General features: G+C 35.0%; 1 protein-coding gene across 7 annotated transcripts in view; it reads right to left on the bottom strand.

Annotated features, from left to right (window-relative positions):
* The window catches only part of IFT80 (intraflagellar transport 80), a 61,873-nt gene that overhangs the window by 11,274 nt on the left and 25,935 nt on the right, over positions 1–24,664 (bottom strand). For all 7 annotated transcript variants that reach the window (XR_015700510.1, XR_015700511.1, XR_015700513.1 and 4 more), the window contains 10 exons: positions 15,999–16,178; positions 13,479–13,597; positions 12,558–12,632; positions 10,849–11,012; positions 6,152–6,216; positions 5,208–5,343; positions 4,385–4,532; positions 3,419–3,590; positions 437–526; positions 169–341 (listed from right to left, as the gene is read on the bottom strand). Coding sequence is in view for 2 of the 7 variants with exons in the window: in XM_087739669.1 (XP_087595795.1) it covers positions 169–341; positions 437–526; positions 3,419–3,590; positions 4,385–4,532; positions 5,208–5,343; positions 6,152–6,216; positions 10,849–11,012; positions 12,558–12,632; positions 13,479–13,597; positions 15,999–16,178 (1,322 nt within the window). In the remaining 5 variants the exon portion in view is untranslated. The remainder of the gene's footprint in view (positions 1–168; positions 342–436; positions 527–3,418; positions 3,591–4,384; positions 4,533–5,207; positions 5,344–6,151; positions 6,217–10,848; positions 11,013–12,557; positions 12,633–13,478; positions 13,598–15,998; positions 16,179–24,664) is intronic.

Here is a 24,664-nt window from a genome sequence, read left to right as displayed (position 1 = left end):
CTTTGGTTATTGTCAGGATGTGATTTACTTCATCTTTTTACAGCTCAGGGCAATTACAGATAGGAAATTAGTCAGCTAAGTATCTGCAATAAAACAACTGATCTAAATAATTTACAGGTTACCTCAGTAAGAATGCTTATAAACATATTGTGTTTGAAGAAATACTACCTATCCCAGTTGTAAAGATTAATGTTGACTTGAATAGCTTGATAAATAAGGCCTGTTTGAAGAAGCAGGGTTTCAGCTTCTTGGGTGTTTCCACTGAACAGCAGTATATGAGCCATCCTTGACTCTTTTGATGGAAGATCTTTGATGGAATTGATATACTGAACTTTGTCAATCTGTTAACAAGATGTACAACAGTTTAGTAACAAATTAATTAATAAAATTAGTTTTGCAACAATTTAACTGGAAATAAATTACTCAATTTTCTTACCTCACCAATTGATGCATAGGCGATTTCTGCTGTAGCCATGTCTTTGTTGGCAACTGCCATAGCAGCTAAACATGCCCACATAGTTTGATCCTGAAATTTAAAAAAAAAAATGCAACTCCTAAAACTTCAAGTATTTATTATCATGCTAAAAATGACTTCTCAAAGGAAGGATACAAGTCCTAAAAATAATGTATAACAATACATTTCTCAGTATACCATTTATGGCACTGTGGTGTAAGTCTCTTATTAGAAAGTCACTACTTAATTATTTCTCAGAACTCCCTTCATTATAGAAATGTTGATGTTGTGATCAACCGAGACTGACAGTGTGGCTGAATGAATCATTAGTTTTCAGCATCTCAGCCAGTAAGGAACCCTTGCCATGGTATCACTTTACGACCTCATCATCGGTGTCCCTGCCACTACTTGTGGAACTATGCTGGAAAATCAAAGCACTGGTTGTAGTTAAAAGAATTATTTTAACCTGTCTAATCTCAACGTGGCTTCACAAATAACTGTACTGGAACCATGATGCTGACAACAACTGTACATTTATCATAAATGCACTACAAATGAAAGAGAAAGGAAAAAAATTACTTGACTGTAGAACAAAGAACCTGCTGAAAAGTAAATAAGAGCTTCAAAGGTTCTGTCTCCTTTGTGATATTTTCAGTACATTTTATGTTTAGAATTAAGAATTAGAAAAACTCAGTGGTAATAATAATATTACACCCTTGTTTTCTATTTTCATGACTTTTGCATTTTTTTTGCACAACCTTCAGGAAACCCCACTATCTCAGAAAAACATTTAGGAAGATGCTGACATTGTGATATCTTCCCTTTTCAAGTCTGACAACGTTATGACAAAGATATACTACTAAAACATATAAGTTAATATAGTTTAGGCTACCACATCGGAAAACTCTAGTTCAGACAGGAAAAATATAATTTTGAATGCGCTTGTTAGTCCACATGCACTCTAGGAATTAAGTGGGCTTTAATATTTTTGTTAAATATGTTCAATAACAAACTTGAAAATAAACACTTTGCAATGTGAATAGGTTTTTAGAAGCAGCATAGGATTACTATTGATTTAAATCAGAATAAACAGCTACAGTGAGTATGCTCTAAACATGTTCCCATGCACTGTCTCACAACTGCTTTTGTATGAAACAAAACTGCTAAGACCCACTGAAGCCAATGACATTCAGTAATTTAGCCTAAGGCTGTAGTTTCACTGTCACCATCTCTGCACGTGTTCCTACTCTTTGTGATGATTCAGGACAAGATAAACCTTCCTGCTGGTAGCCTGTAATTTGGGAGAATTAAAATTGTTCAGAGAATCAAATGCTCATAAAATCTGTGTCACGTTCTTTTCCTACTTCCCTATGATTTAGAAAATTAGGTGATAAAATGCTGAAAGCTCAGCCTGAACTTATTCAAGCGACCAAGTTTCTAGGAGTTTCTCACCAATAGGCCTTGCTGTTCTCTCTTTCCTCAGAAAGATGGTCCATTTTCTTATTACTGATTGGGAATACTTTGAACTGTCTACCTGGGTTGCCAAAATCAAGAAAAGAGCCCTGTATCTCCATGAAGAGTTTACGAATCATGAAAGATAAAAAAAGTACTCAAGGCAAGACCTTCTGTGATGGCTCTCTGTTTACCTTGGTGTAAGGCTATTCCAGATCATCCCTCAGCCCAAACATAAATTATCAAATAGAAAGGATATTCACGCCATCTAGTTTAGGCTGGTTTAGGTTGCCTTCTATCAAAGACAAAAACTTTCTTTTGTGAGTCAATGGAAAGGAGAAGTCTTCAAAGACTGAGACCTAGGTACCTAACTTGGATGCTTAAAACCAGATGATGTAAATATTCTTCACACTGAAAATAATGATTCTGTTACAGGTTTTTCTTGAAAGGCCTTCCTCACCTGTTGACGGATATGGACTAATGAGGAAAAGCTCATAAAAAAAGGACAGTGACAAAACATGATACCTATATTGGGATTTCATAAATAAAGCACTGAAAATTGTAAACATTTTTCCTTTTGAGTATGATTAAACTCATTGGGTGACTCTACCCATAAAAATGAAGAGGATGCACAAGAAGTTTGAAAAAAAAATAATCCTTGAATTAGAAAACCTTCATATTAATCAGAAAGAAATAATATTATGAATATTACCACCTGATACAGATGTTTTCTTTATAAAGATGATGCATTTAGGTTACTCAAAAAAGTTAACATAATACTGTATTTGAAATTTGAAATCACAGTTTCCACTGCCAAATACTGGAATAAAAGCCTACTATTAAAGTGGTAACACTCAAAATAAAAATCATTATACAACCCAAGCTATCTGGATGTATATTGATTTAATAATGCAAATAAAAAAGTATTTGAAAAACACATTTAAGGTCATGATAATCATATGAAAGGGCTAAACTCTTTTCTAGGAGTAAATGGGGGAAAGGAAGCAGGGTTTGGGGGATTTTTGTTTGTCTGTTTTAAAGACTGCCAGACTCACCTCATCTGTTGCTGTTGCCTAAATACATACAAAAGAAAGCAAGGGAAAAAAAAAACAAACAACAAAAACAAGTGAAATAATATATGGAAAAATACTAGGCAACTGTTTGTGGAGATGCAGATCATTTTTCATCAGTTATATTAAGGCCTAGTCCTGAAAACCTAAGCTTATTACTAACTTCTGCGAGTACCTGTGCTCAATCCATCTGGACTTTGGTGTGAACAAAAATAAGAATTTTAATTATGTATAATGAAAATTATGAAATTATGTATATGTATATTAGGTAATTATTTAAAATGTATAATTTTTCATGATCAGCCCCAAAATAATCAGCAACAAAGCAGAATGGAAATGAGATGTAACATCTGATATGCAATTATCATTATTAAAGTAATACTTGAAAACATAAAGATTACAATGAAATTATATCTGAATGTTCCCGGTAATTAGCATTTACCTTGACAAAGCGACACAATCTGACAGCATCTTCCCATTTAGAACTACTAACATATTCATGAAGAATTGCAGGGTAAGGTGAAATATTAAGGTGAATAAGTGAACCATCTGCTCTTCTAATTGTTATTTGATTTCCTACAAAACGTACAATCTGGGGATTTTTGCTAAATTCACTGGGTAGAGAAAGAAACGTAAGTTAATATTCACTTCTTTCTTACTGAAAAGAACATTAGGAATTTAAAGAAATCTTTGTTTCAAAATTACAACATGATTATACTTCATTTTCAGAGCATATACAAATCTAAGCACCTAGTTATCCAACAGTTATATCTAACAGGTAGTTGTAATGTTCTCTAAAAATAAAATGATAGTTATGCACATTCACTGGCTGGAAGGCAAAGGCAAACTGGGTATTTGTGCAAAAATTTGCAAATACGTTTTTCAGTAAAAAATATTTGGGCTCCCATAACTCTCAGAATGAAATAATGAATTCAGGTATTCTTTATGAAGAATTTCCTATCACAAAGTATACAGACTGAAGTAAACATGTAAAGTAAACATGTTGAGCTAGAAATAATATTATCTATGTCCTAATATCTTGATAGTTTTAATTTCCAACAGATATTTTAAACAGATCTTCTTTTTTGGTTTTTTTTTTTTTTTTTTTTTTTTTTTTACAAACAACTAAGGCAATATTTCACGGGATATGATTAAAATTTTGCTTTTGCATCAAGATGCTATTCTACTTTCAAACTGCACATCGTCATTTCAACTCCAAACTTTATCATATACCTTATAAAACACTTTTTCGTCATTTCCTAATCAAAAAGTAGTAACATGAGAAGAATTTTAAAAGTTGCATCCCTGGCGTCTACTTCAACTGCCAAAATCAACATAATTCTTTAAGGAATGAGTAACCTAGTTAAAAGACATAATAACACTATTTTGATCAAAAAGGATCTATTACCTTGCATCTTTTTCATACAGAGTTTTTGCCAGAAGATCTTTATCTACATAGACTGTGTTGGGGTAGTACCAGACTGTTAAGCGGGTATCTTGAATCCCACAAAGAATGTTAGACATGTCATTCCAAGCCAAAGTTTGAACCATTGTCCCTTAATATAAAGAGAACAGAATAATATGCATTTCCACAAGAAACTTCAAAATAAAGGTACTTATCAAACTGTAGTAAAAGGGTAATTATTAGTCATTCCTAGCTCCTTTTATAAGGACTGGTTTTAACCCCGTAGTTTGTAAGGTTTACAAACTTTCAGCCAAATTCAATTGTCTCTTTCTGAAAGTTCATTTCAGAGTAATGTTTTTTGGACGTTTTGGAACTGGAGATCAAAATTAACACAATGGTCAGACTGCACCTTCATACTTACTGGATCACGCATCTGTCTACAGCATTTAAACTTCTAATTAAAAATATGACGAACTTAAGGGTTTGCATTTGCAAGAAAAATGTCTCAAAAATACTGTATTGAACAATGCTGAGGAATACATCCTTCTCCAATATCCTCTTAGCTGCTTGGTTGGGAATGCAATAACAAGTGCTTAAATGTTAACAACTGCGTTACATGTAACTGATATAAAAATTATCAGAATTTAGATAAAATGTACTAAAATTGTTTCTACCGCTATCTTACGAAAGCCACAGGACTGTTTCTAATGTTTTTTCAAGTCCAATTTCACTATTAATTAAAAAGCAAAATTTTGTCTCTTGTACTAGACAAAAGTCTATTTGCCTGCTAGCATGTAGTTAAATGTTATTTTGAATTTTTTGTTACCTATTTTGACAATCTTCTGTTCTTTTCCAAACCGTTTAACTGAAGTAATGTAAAGATCTCTGTTCTTATCAATAAAAGCTATTTTTCTTTCACTTGTAAGTCCTTTCTGGTCCAAAGCAATCTCCACAATTTCCGTCTGAAAAGGAAAAAGAAAATATCTGATTTTTATTTCGGAGATTCATATCACAGAAAGCATGTGATATTCAAACAAATGAATGCTTTACTAAAAACAAGGCACAAAACTCTTGAAAAACTGGATTGTGGAGACACTTTACGTGTGTCTTCTCTGTTGAATGAAGCATTATATAAATTGAATTTCATGCAGATTGAAACAAAACTGCAACAGAGAAGAGTTAGCAGTTTAGGAATTTACTACAAAACTACAAAACACAAGTGGCAGTCTCAAAGCAAAAGCTGCCTAAAAGATGAACATTTATTCCTCTCTCCAAAGAAGCTGCCTAATTTTGCTTTTGTTGTATACCAGAAGAGTACAGAAAAGTAAACTGCAGTTCAGGCAATCATTTTTGAAGTAAAACTAGTAAAAGCTCAATCTGAAGACAGACAACTTTTCACTGATGTTCTTTTCTTCAGTGTTAACAACAGGTCGGTGCTAATAAAAGTTGATTTGGAATACATGCAAAGGAAACTCAATTGATCAGTTTTACTGCATAACAAAACTATTTACCTGTAGTTTCACACTCTTATGTGTATGGGAAACACACGCCAGTAACTGAACACAACCTATAGTATATCCTTTTGTACACTGACACCGCATAACGACTCTGATTTTTGTTATTTTGTAAGAGCCAGCTAGAGTTGTCAAGCTCCTCTCTATTAAGATTGTAAATCTTTAATAGATTATTAGGCCCATTATTGAGGAAACCCATTATTGATTCTTAATTTCAAAGTATAATAAAAAAGAGACATTATATCCTTCACCTTACCTTATGGGTTAGAGGCTTTCCATCACCCAATGGCTTTCCAGATAAAGCTTCAAATATGTAGATAACTGAAGAGAAAATAATTATACGGTTTATTAGTTAAAAACAACAGTTCTTCATAGACTTTTCAAGCAGTTCCATTCATTTTCAGAGTACAATTTACTGCAAGAGGATACTTATTACTGTGTGCTGGATTTACCAGTGACTTTCACACCGGTCAAAAAAGAATCTTACAGTTGGGAAAATGTAACCGTCATAGTCTGCTGAGCTTAGGAACAGTCTCATTTTGCAATCGGAGTGATCTGTGAAAACTGTCAAATATCATTATTTTCAGAGCATTGATAGCCATTGAAACATGATACCATGGACTTACACAGAATTGAGAAAACTAACGTTTTACTTCTTATCGCAGCTCAAATGGTTATTTACAGAAATGGCACTGAGTTCTATCTGATGCAAGTTTGTACTCTGCATTCTGAATAAATTAATGTTACCAAGGCATCTGGTAGATTTACTCAATCTTAACCCACAATTTTGATGACTATGAAAGTTTAGGACGTGATACCATTGACTGATATATTTTCTTAAAGGAATTGGCATCAGATATATAGCAAGCTGTCCTTTGAACTATCGGGTAAGACATTCTTCAGAAGCATTCTCTATTGTTAATTATCTGCTCTATTTTGAATTCTTAATACAGTGGTCCCTAGGCATATTTTCTTCCAGGACAGTTTCGGGTTTCTGCTTGTCATGATGATACAGTTAATGACAATACATTAATAACTGGCTTCCTCAAAAAGTATCTGCTTTATCCAGATATACTTGAATTTTATACATAATTCTTGCAATCTTTACCAAAAGTCCATCTCTTCCATTCTCTCTCTGTCTCGCCCTCAAAAAAAAAAAAAAAAAAAGAAAACAAAAAAACCCCTCCAACCCCCCCCCCCCCCCCCATCATCTGTATTTCTGGGATATCCAGTGAAGACTCAAATTTGCAACTTGCCTAAAAATAAAGTTTCTTTCTTTCTTTCTTTCTTTTTGTCTCGCTCGCTCTCTCTCTCTCCGCATGTGTGTGTGATGCACACACATCCATGTGTGTTCAAAAACTTGAACATACATACTTTATATATAGTCTGTATAGTATACATACTTTATAGTCTGTATAGTATACATACGTCATATATAGTCTGTGAATATACACATGAATTCAGACAGATGTAGGCAGAGCATTCAAACCTAGAGAAAACAGTAACATTATAAAGAACACCAGCTGTAATTTAGAGCACATGATTCTGTGTTAGTTCACCGAAAACACAGATGTGACAGCAACATTTCAGATGTTCAGTAACACATCCCACCTGCGGTTTCAACACATTACCTGTAAGTATACAATTTAAGATGAACATACACGTTCATTCCAAAGGATGGCGATGTTAACATGTTAATCCTGCTGTGCATTTCTTTCACTAGGACACAGGATGTTGGTTTGAGGTCAATGGTTATACAGGCAGAATTAAAAAAACCAAACAAACTGTAAGAGCAGGTGTTCAGAAAGTATTGGTTGAGTTTGCGGAGGAGGAAAACAAAGGGTTTTGCACAAGTGTTGCTCTTGTCAGCTGGCTAAATATACGAAAGAAAACTAGTTGTTCCTAAGAAGTGGTATTTTTCTCACTTTTATGCTTGGCTCCCTGCATGACATTTATTTTGATCTAGCTATACAAGCCAATGTTATTGTTACTATACTAGCTATAGGAAGTGAGATTAAGAGAGTTTTACAGAAAACCACTGTACCCAATTGATAAGTAAAATTGGTTAACTTTTCATCAATCTACAATGTTTATTAAGGTATTTCAGAAAATAAGTTTGGGGTTGTTTCCTCCCCCCCTCCCATCTGGAAAAACTCCACATCACTTCACAATCATTTAGAACCTAAAATATATCTTTTTTATATGTATACATTAAAATATAAACAAAGGGCATTCTCTCACTTTGAGCATCCAGAGAAAGAGAACGGCTACTGTGTCTTTTAACACACGTGTTCTGTTATCATGGAATAACTGCTCCTAGGGCCAGCAGTTCCCGTTTGAGAATAGGCTCACCTCCCTCTTCCACCTTCATTACAGACTGAGGAAGGACTGTAAGTGCAGAAGTACCAATCTTTTTTCTGGGTTACTGAAAGAGGAAGAATACCCAAGTAACAACACTGAAGCACAGTAAGTTATCTCTCTCTCCGTTTCAGAGTAAATTGGCTTGTAGAGAGCTCCATGCTACGACGTGTAAATTGCTTCCCGTATCAAACTGAGCTATCTTAGATATTTCTATAAGGCAGTGCATTATGAAAAACAGACCTGCCCTCAAAATAGGGCAAAGAAAAAAAAACCGCTTCTGCTGGGCTGAGTCAAGAAGAATAAACAGGCCTAGATAAGCCACGGTTTCCCCTGCCAAGAATCTGTTTTCCCATGTGCTGGCATATTATATGGCTTTTTACCACTACTAGTGGGACTTGTATCTAAAAAAGAAAAAATAAAAAAATACCCACCCCTACTCATTGCCCTGGTGGAAGCTCTTGTCAACGGGATCATTAGGAAAGCTTATCTTGAAAACATAGCCAGAAACCCAGCCTCTGTAAATTACAGTTTTGATGAAGATTAGCCTGCATGCAGGCTGACAAGATTTTCAGGACACTAACAGAAATGGCTGGGAGATGGAGATGCTCTTCAGTCCATTCAGGAAGATGGGCAGGGGAACAGGGCAAGAGAGTGAGTTTACCATCAAAATCTTGAATATCCATGCATATAGACAGTAGCCAATATTTATGGATGAATTTTCTAAATAGCCTCAATTTATTTAAAATACTTCTGTTGTTTTTATTCTAACTGCATCAAGGTGTCAATATGGCAATAAAATAAGGTCTCTGAGTTATACATATTAAGTAATATATAAATAAACATAAATACACTTATGTCATATAAATACACTTGTGTAATATAAGTACAAAGACACACACGCAGAGTAAAAGAGAAAAGATCAGAAATAAGATGCAACTTTTTATTTATCCATTTGGGGGGGGGTTGCACAATATTGCTTTCTTCTGAATAATTTACACTGAAATATATTTTTGCTAATTAAAACCCATTTAAATTATTACACAGCTATTTTAGATATCTTTAATGTCTTGATGCTTGAGGATAATATTTTCTGAAGTAGGTGTTCTTAAAAATGAAATGCGCATTACAGTTGTATTACTACTCTTTAAAGTAATTATGCAAAATGCATAATATCTAGTTATCTAAAATAGCTGTGTAATAATTAAAGTATTTGTTTTCACATAAAACATAAGGTTGTGCAAGAAAAAAAACCACACATGTAAGTTGTACAGAGTAGCAAAATTGCTTTGTAACAAGGAAGTGAGAAAAATCTCACCTAATTTTCTTTTGTTTGGGTAGGGATATTTTAAAGGATTATTACAAGGTTTTTTTCAGTCATTAAGTAATTTAAGTTGTGGGTTATATGCTGAGAAAACTACCATGCCATCAGTACTAAAGGGCTAACTCACTGCCTATAATTATCAGGATCTTCTTTTTGTCTTTTGTACTTCACACTGAAAGGTTTTTTTCTATGGCAAAAAGAAGATAAATACGATTCTTCTTTGCTGCAAGACAAAGAATTCTAAAATTCTGACATTGTTTAAAATCTAATCATTACGTCTAGGATAGAGTTATAGATAACAGATTGAGCTAGCGTCAGTTGGAACCACGGGCAGGAAGCTTTCACTGTTTCACTCTGCAATAACAGCACCTCCTGTGCACAGTTGTTCCCACTGGTAATCCCTTACTGGCCATATCGCAGGAGAAACACAGCTATAGATAGCACTGCAGCCCTCTATCGTAATATTTCTACGGCCTATAAATGGCACAGTTATGAAGTCAAAAGTCATAGTGCCATGGGTTTTCCAGCAATGCAAGTGCCTGTCTCCAGCAGACACTGAAAATGTAAATGGTTGCACAGGCAAACTACACATTTGCATCAAGAGATAGAACAAAGGAAAAAAGCTGACTGACAAAAAGATATTCCTGTACCACTCATTAATGCAAAAATTTACCTGAAGCTCATTTGGCCATGTTGTGTTTTATAATTATAGTGCTTTTGATGCCAAACCACAAAATTTAAAAGCATGAAAATCTTCAAGAATACAACACTGAGACAGAACATCACAGCCTTCTAACTATGGTCATATCAGCTGCATATAAAACTTACATGCTGTAAAGATACAAACCCAAAAAAAGTAAAACAAAGAGAACTAAAATTAATCACAGCTAATGTACTGTAGCTTCTAAGAGCAGCAGTCAAGCAGAAGAAGTTGCTGAGGTACTTCTTCAGAAAATCACATGTCAGAGAGTGAAAACCTCCCGTTCAAATATTTACTGTAAATATTCCATGGTTCTCTCATGCATTACACACAACTGGAAGTTCAGAGACATATATCATTCTCTTTTAGTATTTTAATCAAAGTTAAGTAAGACCCATCATTTTAATTCATTTTTCTAATAAATATGGTCTTCTAATTTGTATCATAGAGAAATTATTTATGCTTTATGCTTTTTTACCGTAACTATGCTAAATAAAGTTAAATGCAAAGATGTTGAAAACTTCATAATGAATTATTAGCAAACATGGAACTATTAGAACAGAGAACTTACCCTTTTCATCAGCTTTGTCTTTTACTGCTAGAATATTATTACTCAGCGATACTGTCTGGGCATTTAAAATGTCTGTTCTCATTCCTGGGAATTTTGGAGAGGAAATTAATCTTCCTTCATAGGAATATAAATAAAGTCCTCCACCATCTACAAGAAGAAAATGCCTACAAAGAAACCCCAACAAAAATGTAAATCACTAAATAATACAGAAAAGCATGACGACAGTTTCAACAACTTGGAGGTAATTGTCTAACATCCTGCAATTGTTCTCAGTTAAACTACATCGTTTCTAAGCCTTACATTTCAAAGTTGATATTCTGAAAGCTCTGTATGGAAGATTTCAGTTTTAATGTGAATGTCATCTTTTTCCATGAGAGATATTTATTATCTGTTAAAGATATTGTAACATTTAAATCTTATAACTCCTGATGACAAAGCATACAGCTGCAGATGGTACTCCCCACACATCACCCCATGAGACAACGCTGTGTGTATGTATGTGAGAAACAGCTTTAATGTTTACAGCTAGCTTTGAAATAGCATTACCTGTATTATTTCCTTCAGTACGACTAGATTATAATGTAAAGCAAATAGAAGACACTTCTAATGAACTGATCACCACCTATTACGATGCAGGGCTTCAGTGAAAAATAACTTATTTGCAGGAAAACTTTGCAAAATTTTATAAAGAATATACACAGTTCTACGTAACAATAACTGTTTGGTAAGTACTGTATCTATAGCTCATAGACACAAAACACATCCATAAACAAAAAGCCCGTTGTTAGACCCTCAGCTATTGTAAATGTTACCAAATGGCACCAAATGAACCACTGTTTGATTGCACATTATCTGTCGAGGCAGACTGGTTTTACCAAAACCTTAGGTTCAGTTCTGTGGCGTTGTGATCACCTACACTGCCAAAGAATCTGTGTCATCTTTTCAAAATGTACTTTTAATCGGCAGCACAAAACTTCAAATCTAGAACCTGATCTTCAAAATCCTGTCCACTTGCTTACCCATTCTCTACTGTAGTATCTTTGTGGACTAGGACATAAATGTTTAATCTAGGGCACTCAAAAATGCAGTGAGCATTGTGCTGCACTATGCTGAAATAGTTGTCCGACCACATTTCAGCAAGAGAATTAACACTGCAATCAAAACTCAACATTTTATACTTCTGTTCCTATTCGTAGTCCTTTGAAAGACTCTCTACAAAAGCACACGTAAAGATCTCTTTGACAAATGATTTTCAGGAAATACAGATAAATTTTTTTTTAAAACTGAGAACAAAATAGTAATGTCTTGCAAATATAAATACAAATATGTAAGAAAAATGCAACTATTTCTTTTTATTTGGCATACTTGGCAATTCTTTTAATAAAAAATGGAGACCAAAGATGATTTATATAAAATATATTCCAGTTCAAAAAAGCACTATAAAACATCAGAAGAACCAGTCTTAGTGTAATGTCAGAAGATCTACTTTCTTCCATAAATAAGAGTACAAACATACATATGTAATACATGAAAAGATTCATTACTGCCATCCCAGATCTATAGCAAATATACCAGCTAAGCCTTCACATGCTACTTACCAATACTGTACACTTTTTTTCTATTATTTCAATATGTGCTTATGTTATATAACAAAGTTTTAGGAAATGCACATTCACATCTAACAGTGAGCGTTACAAGAAGTAAGCTACCTTTCCGCTTGTAGAATCAAACTAACTGTTCCTTCCTTCAGGTCAAAGATCAGTGGTGTATTCCAGTTCTTTGTACTGCAAAGAAAAAAATCACCATTTGTTAAAACCGCTGATCTTCACATATCATTGCAAATACAAAGTTGAATTCACTAAGTACAGCGCACACATTTTAATCATCTAACATTCCTAAAAAGGGTTTTTTTCAAAAGGAAAACAGCATTTAGGAAGCCAAGTAACACTGATAACCATGCAGTATGACCCAATAACACTTCTGCCTTCATTTTTGGATCCCTTCCCACTAGCAGCAGCTGACCTAGGAGTCTGAGTAAACAGCAAAATCATATTTATATGAAACAAACATATTTTTAAAATATTTCTGAATTGTGGTTCAACTCTTTTACAGTGCTCTGGAGGCAGGACAGAGTCTTGTGTGCCCTATTACAGGCTGCATTATTGTTCAGCATTAATCATCTCACTGAACAGGTAAGTGCCTTTAAGAGCAAACTTTAAATTTCAGGTATGAAACAGAAGATCATGTTCTTAAAACATGATGTAGGATTGAATCGTTCCTATTCTATTCCAAAATAATGGCATGCCAGAAGCAGTATCCAAAAAAAGGAGGCACAAATAGACCTGCATCCAGCCACCAATCCTACTGCCTCCACGTGAAAAGAAAGCCTGCCGAATTGTTGTACCAAAATGAACAGGCAGTCATGACACCAGCAAGAAGCTGAAAGAAAGGATGACACGGGGAGGGCAACTATACTCCAATACATTTTGTTGTAGATGATGCTAGGCTCCATAGAATATTTCAATTAGTTAAAAAAAAAAATGAACTACTGTACTTCAAATAAAGTTTCCACTACTCTCTTGCAACTGTTAGATAAACTTGAGAAAGCTTAACGAATTTTTATTACTTACGAAAACACGTAACACTGAAGAGAAGTTGAAACAACCAAATGCTCATAGTTCAAAGAGGCCTTAATAACCCTGTCACGGAATTCCAACAAATCTACCGCATCATTAATAACATTGTGCACCTAATCAAAGGAAAATTTTGGTTGAATAAAACAATAACTGAAATGAAAACTAACTAGTGAAATATCATATTCTTTCTTATTATAAGTATATGCTGATGCTATTATGCCATTAGAAGAACATATCTATGTGGGAACAGGCACTTTCACAGCACTGGTGAAAACTTAAACTCAAAGGTTCTATAAACACTGAATAAAAAATGAATAATTACGGAAGAGCTGGATGGAGTTCCTTAAGAGAAAGGCGTAATTAATGTGTACTTGGAATACATAAGGTATAAGCGCAATATTATACATGAGGTTGAGAAAATCATCTGAGATCAAGGATGTCTGAAAGTTCCCATTTTAAGACTCAGTGTTCAGTTGCTGATTATTTAAACATTTGAAATATAATACTTCAGCGATCCCATCATGATTCCATCAAAACAATTCAGCAATATCCAAGATTTGGATAAAGATATGTTGTCTAGATGTTGAATAGCTCTAGCATATATTTTAATGCTACCACACTCAGAAGTAAGGGAAGTTTAGGAGATGGCGTTGCTGAGCAGGCTGTGCCTTTGCCATTTCTGTGAAAATTTGCTCAAATGACAATGTTTCAAGAAAATCACAGTTTGCCTGTAATCAATACAGATTTTTGAGCTCAAAGATTTTAGGCAGCTAAAATCTAAGGAGATACAACAAGGGTTTTTTTTTTTGGGGGGGGGGGGGGGGTTGTTTGCTTGTTTGTTTGTTTAAGATGTCACCATTCTGAGTGTGGTAACTTCTTTTTTATTTTCTCCATTATGCAACCAATTGCAAAACGACTGAACTCAATTATTATGAAAGCCCAGAAACCATTTCTGAAGACATATTAATTGCTATGTCCACCACAGAGATATGTCCATAATTAACTTAGCTATTGTAGTACTCAGAAAAAAAGAATGCATCTAGAACTTTTTTGTAGGCAGTATTTTCCTACATTAATATATAGGAATAAAATAAAATTGCTATAAAATAATAAAACAAAAAATTAGTCCCGAATCAGGGTTAGCTATACTTCCTCAGTCGTTTGCATATTCAAACACTCTGGAGATTATTCAGAGAGCCCATCTGTTACGACTCGATGTCTGGGAATGAAAGAAGAAATATGAATTTTTACCTGCTAATTTGTCTTCTGTGTTCCCAGACACTGACTCATGTTATCCCACCCACTGGACCAAATTGTAATATAGCATTTCTGTTGTTACAACTTTTCTCAATTACATATTCAACATTAAAGAACCAAGACAAAAAACATTTATAAGCCTAATTAGGAATTTAGGAACTTGACTTCGATATAGAAAACATTGGCCTGGTGTCCAATACCAAATGTGTAATTTGGAAAATTTGTAAGAATGGAAATCTTACATTATCCCAGTGTTCAGAGAGTGAATGTTGTGAGTCAGTGTCTGGGAACACAGAGGACAAATTAGAAGGTAAAAATTCATATTTTTGTATTAATTCCCAGATATTTGGTAACCTAAATGTGGGTTCAGGCCAAGATTTTTCAAAAGAAGGATCCTAAACTCAAGCTCCAGAAACCACATGTAGGGGCCTGTTTCATTTCCAGCAGTGCTGAGACTTGGCAGCTCCCACTGAGGTCAATGCCTATTCCTCAGTACTCAGCTGGAAGCACCACACAGGTACCTGATAGATGTTATATGATACATGACAAATTTCTGTAGCTTTGGAAGATCTGAATCCAGGCTGTAACATAATACGTGGTGCAGACAAGCACATTACAACTCTTTACAGTTATAGCCAGCAACCAAATTTATCTGGAAATGCCCTAAGACAGCAACATTCATCATAGCTTCATTAACAGGGATACAGTAAACCTTACTAAAGCATTAGCTATTACGAAGCGCATCAGTGCCTCTAACAACTCATGAATGCAGATAAGGTAAAGAAAGCTCCTCTATATTATCTACACTTAATTATGCAGCTTCATCTTTGCTGACAGTTACTGTAATACCATTTAATATGATGCTTTGGTTTTGACAATGTATTTGCATTGTTTTCTGCATAAACATTTTCATTACACTGGAAATTCTCTCTCTTGTAAGCGGCCTCCCACAGCTAATTTCACATGCTCTTCAAATGAGCTTCACGTTTTTCTGGAGGATAAAGTACTTCTGAGTTCAGTAATTCCGGCCCATCTGGTGGTATGGTTTGGTCTACATGCATCTGATCTTCTGTACAACTGACAATTATTTACACCATTTGCTAACTCTGGCCATTTTATGATTTAAACATTTTCAGTCACGTATACACAGAAAAAAAACGATAATGTTTTGTCGAGGACTAAAAATTCACATTCTGTATTAAAAAAAGCCTTAGAAAGCTAGTAATCAGAATCACAGCTCTGAACTGTGAAGATTACCTCCATGGTTCTTCTCTTAATTAACGTTATTTCAAAGTTCTTCCACTCCCAGCGTTGCTCCACAACATGGGCGAAAATGACATGTCCATTTCCACATGCTCCAGCTAGCTGAGTCCCATCAATGGACCAAGCAATGTTAAATATGCTGCCAGTGTTTGGCTTCTCTAAAGCATAAGACCACTTGCAGAAAAAGAAAAAAGAATTCTTAAATTTTTTTGTACTTTTTGGAAATGATTTATTGTAATAAACAGATTTGCACGGTTATAATTTTTTACAAAACTTCAATGAACTAACTTTTTATTACAGCTTGAATAAGCAAACCAAAGAGATTAAATGTCTTATGTCAGATTCTTGAAAAATGGGGATACAAAAAGGAAAACCATCAGGTAGGGCAGAAATGAAAAATGTCACAATGCCTGAAGCACATGAGGTAAAAGTTATCTAGTCACAACACATTTAAAGTGTGCTTAGTCATTCATGAATCTAGACGATTGCTACACAAAAATTAAGTGAACATACTTAAAAACAATTATACTGGTTACATGGGTGCAACGGGCTATGGTCTTAAGTGTGATGCATTCAGTTTATGCTGCAGTGACAGCAGCTCCTGAACAGACAAATAGCAAGGCCTGGGCAAAATCAGTCAGTATAAACAAGGCACTCCTACCCCAGCATACAGAGGATTGCAAAGCTCTTGTGTTGCTTCCCTCCATGCTTCCAACATAAGGGACATTGGTGGATTAAGAAAAGCTCTGAAAGTAATGCCTGTATTCTGTTCTCCTCCTAACATAAAAAAGCAGCTTTTTTATTAGCTATTGTTATTTAACCTTGCCTACCTTTTTCTCTAGTGTCTGTTGTTACTGTACAGGAGAAGGATGTATTAAAAATTTCCATATGCTATGCTTGAAATAACAATGAAAAATTGAAACATTACTGCAACCAAAGCAGTGGCATCTGGCCTAGCTTTGGAGAGAACCAGAAACAACAGCTCAGTGTGTTGCGTTTGGTTTAGACTAATTAAGAGGTGCTCACAGAGGAGTATCACAGCTTAATGTCATGGGGGCACAGCTCAAATAACTATTTTTCAGAATCTTCTTATCAAAATAAGTAGCATATCTGCTTTCCTACGGAGCTAGAAATTCAAATGGTAGGCAAAATGGCATCATTGTACATTTTCCTGCTAACTGGATTTTGCAAGGCAGACAGGCTGACTTGGTCCTAAAGAACGCATTGCTGTGGTATTGCGGCTAACATTTTCCTTCATCTTCTACTAGTGGTTTACATCACCTACGTCTATTAAAATATAGTTATCAGTTTGGTTTATTGTTTTTTAAATAGAGGCCCAAAATTTTTGGGATAGCAGGAAGCTGTGAAAGCAGCAGTGACTGGAAGCCTGCAGCGCAGCACGGATCAGGGACGAGGAGACATGCCACTCTGCCCAAGCAGCTAGCCAGCCTCAGGCAAACGCCACCAGAGGTTATACAGCAGTTCCTGAACTGTGGGCTGGCTGCTAAAAGATGCTCTTAATAAAAAAATAAAGGAGCTTTATACTCTCTAGCAACAGAGTGTAAGCTGCATTTAACATTTTAATTCCTTGCCAGCCTCTGCCCAGGGCACAGTGCCCCCCCATCCTGCCCATGCTGCACAGGCAGAGCATGCGCTTTTAATGAAACAGCACATGAGTTCTTATCCTTTCACACCCCCCCAGCTTTTCATTCTCTCCGTTAGCATTGCAAAAAATAAAATGATAAATCCTCCTAGCCAAGGAACAAGAAAGAGGTATTAAAACTAGCATTCGCTTTTTTTCCTTCTGATCCATAGTATGAATGTAGTTATGAGAGAAGCTTACATTTAGCACTAAACCTCATTTTGTTCCTTTTCAATATTTAAATTTCCTCCAATGAAGAGCTTTATTCTTAAATTCCCCCAGCCTTATGTACGAGGCTCCTCTAAAGTTTAGCTGGATCCTTATTAATACATTCTTGTAAAAAACTAGAAGAATTTCCAGACCGAGACACTTGTTTTCTCTCTTTTGCATCTCAGAAATACAGTTCATACAAATCATCCCAAATCTCCAAACAAGTGTTTCCCTGAAAGTGGATGACAAAAAATGAAATAACCTTTTTACGGACTTTTAGGAAGACATTAAACCAGGTTTTAAAATGAGAAGCAAATCTCAACAATAGCCTCTTCAGAACTGTGTAATAGAATATTTTAAAAAACATTTAGCAATTGAAGAACTACCTGAATATTCAAATACATTTGACATCTTAAGAATCAAATCAGTGAGAAAAAAAAACCATGTGATTGAAGTTAAATGTCGACATTGGATTCTCATGACTTTTGGATACATGATATTATACCAAAGGAGAGACAGTTGGAAGAAAATACTCACCTAATGTTTCTAACACACTTTATATTCTGATTTCTTTTGCAGTACACATAAAACCCAAGAAATACTAAGCCCTTCACACAAAGTCTTCATACGATTTATGAGAAATGGAATCACAAAAATTACAGGAAAATAAAGGTGTCAGACTTATACGTTCAATAGCAAGGCAACACAATGGGATGAAATTCAACCTCCCAGTTGCGCTAATGATTTGCAGAACACGGTGTAAGACGACCTACTGAGTTAAGGTTCTTTTACTGCCTACGCACACAAGGGCGAGCGAAAGACAATGTCAGCACTGACCGAATTTCCAATTTCAAGCACTCAATTTTAAGGCTTCGGCTTCCATGCCTCTTGGCTCACAGACACGCCTTTCACTGCCTATATGATCCGCCGTTGGGGAAGGTAATTGCAAGGTTTGGAGAAAAGTCCATAACCTACTCTTTTGTCTCAACGGGATGAATTCTGTATGAAACACTCTATAGTAATTAAGAGCATAATATTTAACTATGCCTGACATCCTTATATGGCAAATGAGTAAGCACTTGAGGTTGTAGGACAAATGATTGTAATAAGCACACTCAGAGAATGCTCTAAATGTCCTACATCCCAGACATATTTTTCACAGCTGGCCAGATGTGATCTATCTGAGAACAGTTTGAAGAACTACTATTTCAAAACTGAATATTGGGATCCTCCCAAACAGACAAGGCTGTTTCTAAGGTCATTTCCCTTAGATCAAGAATCTACCCATCAGGCAGAATGAATAATAAAGGGGCATCAAGCCATCAACTAAGAACCAGTTTAAGGAGCTTGAAGAATGTGGCTTTGCTGCTACTTTTTTATGCATAGCAGATCCACGGCATCTTTGAGAGGATACATTTCCAAAACGGCTTTTTTTTTTTTTTTTTGAACCAGAAGTCTTTTTTTTCAGGTAGTTGAAATACTCAGTAAAATATTTCCAGATTACAACCTAAATTTTTTCAAAAAAATATATAAAGCAATTACAAAGTTTTATTTTCCAGTTATTTTTGAAAGCTCGCAGTATAATTCAGACCACTCCAATGAGTCATATTCCCTGCAGATGTCTGGTACATTTATCATGTACACAAAATGTTATAATAAAAATCATTTAGCTCTCCACTTGTAAGGTAGGAACAATTTTTAAAAACCGAAATAGCTGTTATATATTTCCTAGATACACTGAGTTAAAAACAAAGGGTAAGAATATGACTGTAGGAATGACCGTATGAACGTTGTTCTAACATTAGCTGCAAAATTATACTTCGGTATTACTGTTCGGCTTATACTTTTCCTGTGTCATAATTAATTTTTCATTTAATTCAATGAACTCTCTCAAGAACAAAAACAGTAGTTATAAAAGTTTCATTATATTAAGTCAATACATAAATGCAATAACTTAAGCTTCCCTCTTCTGACTGCAAGATGTAGTAAAAAAGATGAAGTACTATAGTCATTGAATACTGTTTGACTTCCATACATGGAGACTGATGAGGCTCTTGAGATGTCGGCAAAATTATTTCAATGAGCAGATTCAGAGAACTCTGTGTCCCAGGAACAAGAACAGTCTTTTACATGTGTAATATCGATGCTCCAAGACTCAATATGAAGGTTTTAGTTAGTTATTATTTCTGGACTGACCGCAATATATTAAGAATGGTTATCCACATAATACCACAGCGTAGATGTTTTGAAGAAACGTAGTGAAGAAAGAGTATTTTCTTAAATTTTAAAGTATAAGAGTAATACTGATGTCAGCTGTGCAAAGGACACTTGATTGTTCCTGGCTGGTCTCTGTTTACTGGCATGTGGAGCTTTGATCAGGGAATGCTGACATATGCTGAACTACAGCTGATAACTGCTCAGCCTCCCCATTATGTCAGAATCTACACAGCATACCTAATCCACTGACTTTAATACTAGTCTTTGCCCATTATTTTGCCTTTGTTTATGAAAAGAAAATGTGTAATCTCCTCCACAATCCATTCCAGGAATCAGAGCACAGAGCGGACTAACAGCAAATAGATGCTCTTGCCCCTTTATGCCCCAACTGATACAAAACGAGCGTGCTAGAACCAGCCTCCAATCCAAGTCTGACGCTTCAAGAAAGTTTCAGCTCCTAATAACTGAGGACTTCTATTAATTAGTTCTTTTTAAGTGAAGGCTCAGTTTTCCTTGTGCCCCACAGGGCATTTCACATTAGTACAGAGGCAGCTGACATCTGAAAATACATTATAGTCTGAATGTCCACTAAAAGCTGGCAATCAGCTCTCACTACTCCTGAGTGATGAACCAACACTCGAGTGCAAACTGCCCAGAAGCTTCTCATCAGAAAATGACTATTAATTTTCTGATGTAATGGAAGGCAAATTGGATCTTACAAGATTATAAAAATCAATTATACAAAGCAAATCCGTACTTAGGTGCATTAGAAACACCTGAATATGCACATATATATATGGAATCAGCTCATCGGAAATATACGTGTATATCTGTCTATATACCCCCCCCCCCCCATATTTTACTCACTATAAAATATAATGATATTTTACAATATAAGATGACTTATTAGGCTTTCAATTCCTACCACGCAGGAATCCACAAAAGATTATACAAACCAGAGACAACATGCGTAACTGGAGGTAAGGAAATCCAGTGCTACATGTGAATACAGGGCAATTTGCCTGAAGAGGAGAAACTATCCTTGACATGACTACTGAAGTACAGAACTATGAAGGAATCCTGTTGCCTTCTTAAACATTTGTTGGACTTGATCCCAGTAATTAATGTGAATTATCAAAAACTAAGCCATGACCTCCAGGTGAGGTATTAAGCTGTGTATTAGAAGAACAAAGCCAAGCAGAAGATATCTAAAATTCTCCTGAAATCAAGCACATTCTCATAACTATTAGACCCAAGAACTAAAAATAGGATGACAAACTGTCCCATATAAATTCTTAACCTTAGAAAATGAAGCACTGATGTAGTGCTTTAAATAGATTATTGCTTCCATAGATGATCCACATGTTTTCATTTTCTTCCAGAAGTTACATTAGCCAATTCTAATAAATTAAAACAGGCCAACTTGGAAAGAACTGGTCAACAACATAACTCCATGGGAAACCTATCTGTAATATTTTTTCTTTTATTGAGCTACAAAGAATTCAGGATCATGACTGTTAATAAAGGTAGATGAAATAGAGACAATGCAGAAAAAAAACAACCCTTATTTTTGTTACATTGCCAAACAAGACTAAAACTAAATGTAATGAGATCAAAGCTCATTGTAACTCTATACAAACCAGATTTGCTTGGGTTTTCATAGTGCTCTAGTTTAGGACAACTCAGCACTATCAGAATAACATAAAAACATATGTACTGTATACATTCACTTTCAAAATCTTGCTCTCTCTTTTATATTTGTCTAACATCTAATGTCAATTTAAAGAATAAATTATGTTAATTTTACAATAGTCACAGAATTTACTGTCCTGAATGAAAATCATGGCTTTAATGCTAAACACTTAAAATTATTTTCAAAGCTTCTCTTTGCCGACAGTTTAAAAAATATGGAAATAAGGAAAAAAGGACAAACACTGCTAATTATTTAACATATGACCACCCCTGGACATCAAATTAATGTAATCAACTTTCATTAAGTTCAAGTCTGTATCTTTTCGAGAAAAAGCTGAATAGAAACATGTTGTCACAGAGCTCAATATTTTTAGCAATAGCACCATACTCACACTTGTTTTAAATGGGGTGGCACGTGAGGAGTAGTTGTTACACTTGCAGAATGTTTTTCCTCATTTTCTATAGAAATTAGGCAATATTCCCTACGTTTTATGAAGTTTTCCAAACGTTTTTTTATAGAATTTCTAGCAAAATCAGACATTCCACGGAGCAAGCTATGGAATATAAAAAGCCACGTATAACAGAATCAGTCAAATTGCAAACTACCAGTCTAGTAAAATGGCCACAATTCATTCTGTAATAAGAGTTTGTAGAATGTACATAATCATTTAAAAGCATGAACTTACAGATTTATGCAGAAAATTGCTTTCATTACAAAGCACTTGCTAAGCACAGTGATGGAATCAAGATAAAAGTAAATCAAAGAGCAAGATTTAGCAGTCAAAGAAACATCAATTTATTTATGAAAACAGATTGTAGATAAACATCACCAGAAAAAAACTGTTCAACAAGAAGAGCACAATTAATTTGGAGAATAACAACAACCAAAAATCAAATCAAACTGATCAATCCCCATTAAGGGTAAACAAATCATTAACAGAAGAAAAATCTAAAAGGCCTCCCCAAAACAAATGCATAAATACATTCAGCGTTATTAAAACATAAATCTGATGTCCATCTTTGCTAGCTTTTGTTGGCAATTCTAAAACGATTAATTTGACCACTGTGTTTCACTTTCAAGTTTTTTATCAATTATCCTTCCACACTCTCTGAGGCACCGGGAAAGCAACCTGTCTTTGGAGCAGATGAGTATGGTCCATTTTCTAAGATACTTATGTGGGAGTGGAGTGGGGAAGGAGGAAATCAGTGAATTTCAGTCATTCTTACCATCTCTTACTGTGTAAATATTTTGACCTGATCAGTAATGTCAAGGGAAGCATGCAGAACCACAGGAAATAGCTTACATAAATGAACTTTTTAAGCACTGCCCTCCATCCAAGTGATTAGATTCTGAAAGGCTGTGAACACCAGGAAGACTGAAGTCTACCCATCAATACATCCAGCTTTACATTTCAATATATATACTTTAAAATTAATCTTAGCACTCTCTGCAGGATTAATGATCACAGACACTAAAGCAGGCAACAAACCTCAACATCAAATATATTTTGTGTGGTATTCTGTAGGATAGCCATAATAATTTATTTTAGATACATAATGCTATCAGAGCAAAAGTTATTTTGAAATGAAGAAATAAAACTTCTAAAAGCTACTATTATATTTGTAGTTTTCTTTTTTAACATGAAGCTGCTAGAACAAAGTATCCAGGTAGAAAGAAAATAGGAGAAAAGAACATACACTAACAGAATTTAATTTAATTATGTCCCCAAACTGAACACATATGCTAGAGAAGAGTTAATGATATATATATCGCCTGATGGCTCCCTGAGGAGCAATTTGCCAATACAGCTCCATTACATCAGACATAATAAAAATGTCTATGTTGACCAGTAAAAGCCAGGTCTGGTTCTCTTCAAACTCCATCACTCTGGTGGTATGTGAATCATTCTTCCTTTTCCCTCAATACTAGCAAAGCTAGTTCTTTAGTAACTATTTACATTTAATGTCAGAAAAGAAACTTTCATGAAAAATCATGACTTTTGAAGAGAATAAATTACCATTGCTAGCTGCTAAACAGACAAAAGCATCTGGCACTGGCTACTGTATGTGTCATTGTTTCTTCAAGAATGGAGTAATAAACCAGGTAAAAGGACCCTTAATTTTATGAAAAAATAAACCTATCTGCATTAAAATTTCAAACGAAGTCCACAAGCCTGTTCAACAGTAAATGCTGATTAAAAAATTACTGGTTTTCAGCTAGCAGGAGTTGGAACCATACTTATATTAAATTATATTACATAATAACTAGCAAGAAAAACAGTAAGGCCCTCGGGATCAGAAACATTTATTTCAGTCTACCACTTGCTGATACAGCTCAGTGATCCCAGTACTCAGAAAGGAGACGGAAAGTGGATGTGGAAGAAGAGGGCATGATTTAAAGTGCCGTTTCGAGAAGAAAATGCTAATGGCTAGTCTGATTGTTTAAATCAATTTATGTTACATAATGTAGTCCAACACAGATGTCATTATACTAATATAAACTGCTTTTTACAAATATACCTTATTTGGCTTCAGCAAGTGAAGTATGCTATATATATATAAGCACTTCCACAACAGCATATTTATATAGGGAGATAGAAAGGCGACAGTCAGGGTTTTAATTACGTCTAATTACATTTTGCTTTAATTACATTTTAAGTGGCATTAAGCAGCATATTAAATGGAGAAAAACCTTCCTATTCACCTTGCCTAGGAACAAAAGCTTTGAGGCAATCCTAAAGGACACTTCTAAGGGAATCAGCACGTGTATCAGCAGATATGCACACCGAGCTGGTAGAGATAATGACAAAATCCTGCCCTCAATGCCTAAGATTAACCCAACCAGAAGAATGCCAGGGAAAGGAAAAGATGTCCCCACTGGTGATGTAGCTACTTAACA

Source organism: Nipponia nippon, unplaced genomic scaffold (genome assembly GCF_047370975.1).
Source record: "Nipponia nippon isolate SJK-2023a ecotype South Korea unplaced genomic scaffold, ASM4737097v1 scaffold_7, whole genome shotgun sequence".
NCBI lineage: Eukaryota > Metazoa > Chordata > Aves > Pelecaniformes > Threskiornithidae > Nipponia > Nipponia nippon.
The sequence above is the reverse complement of the archived record's forward strand: the minus strand, read 5'-3'. Positions and strand labels throughout refer to the sequence as shown.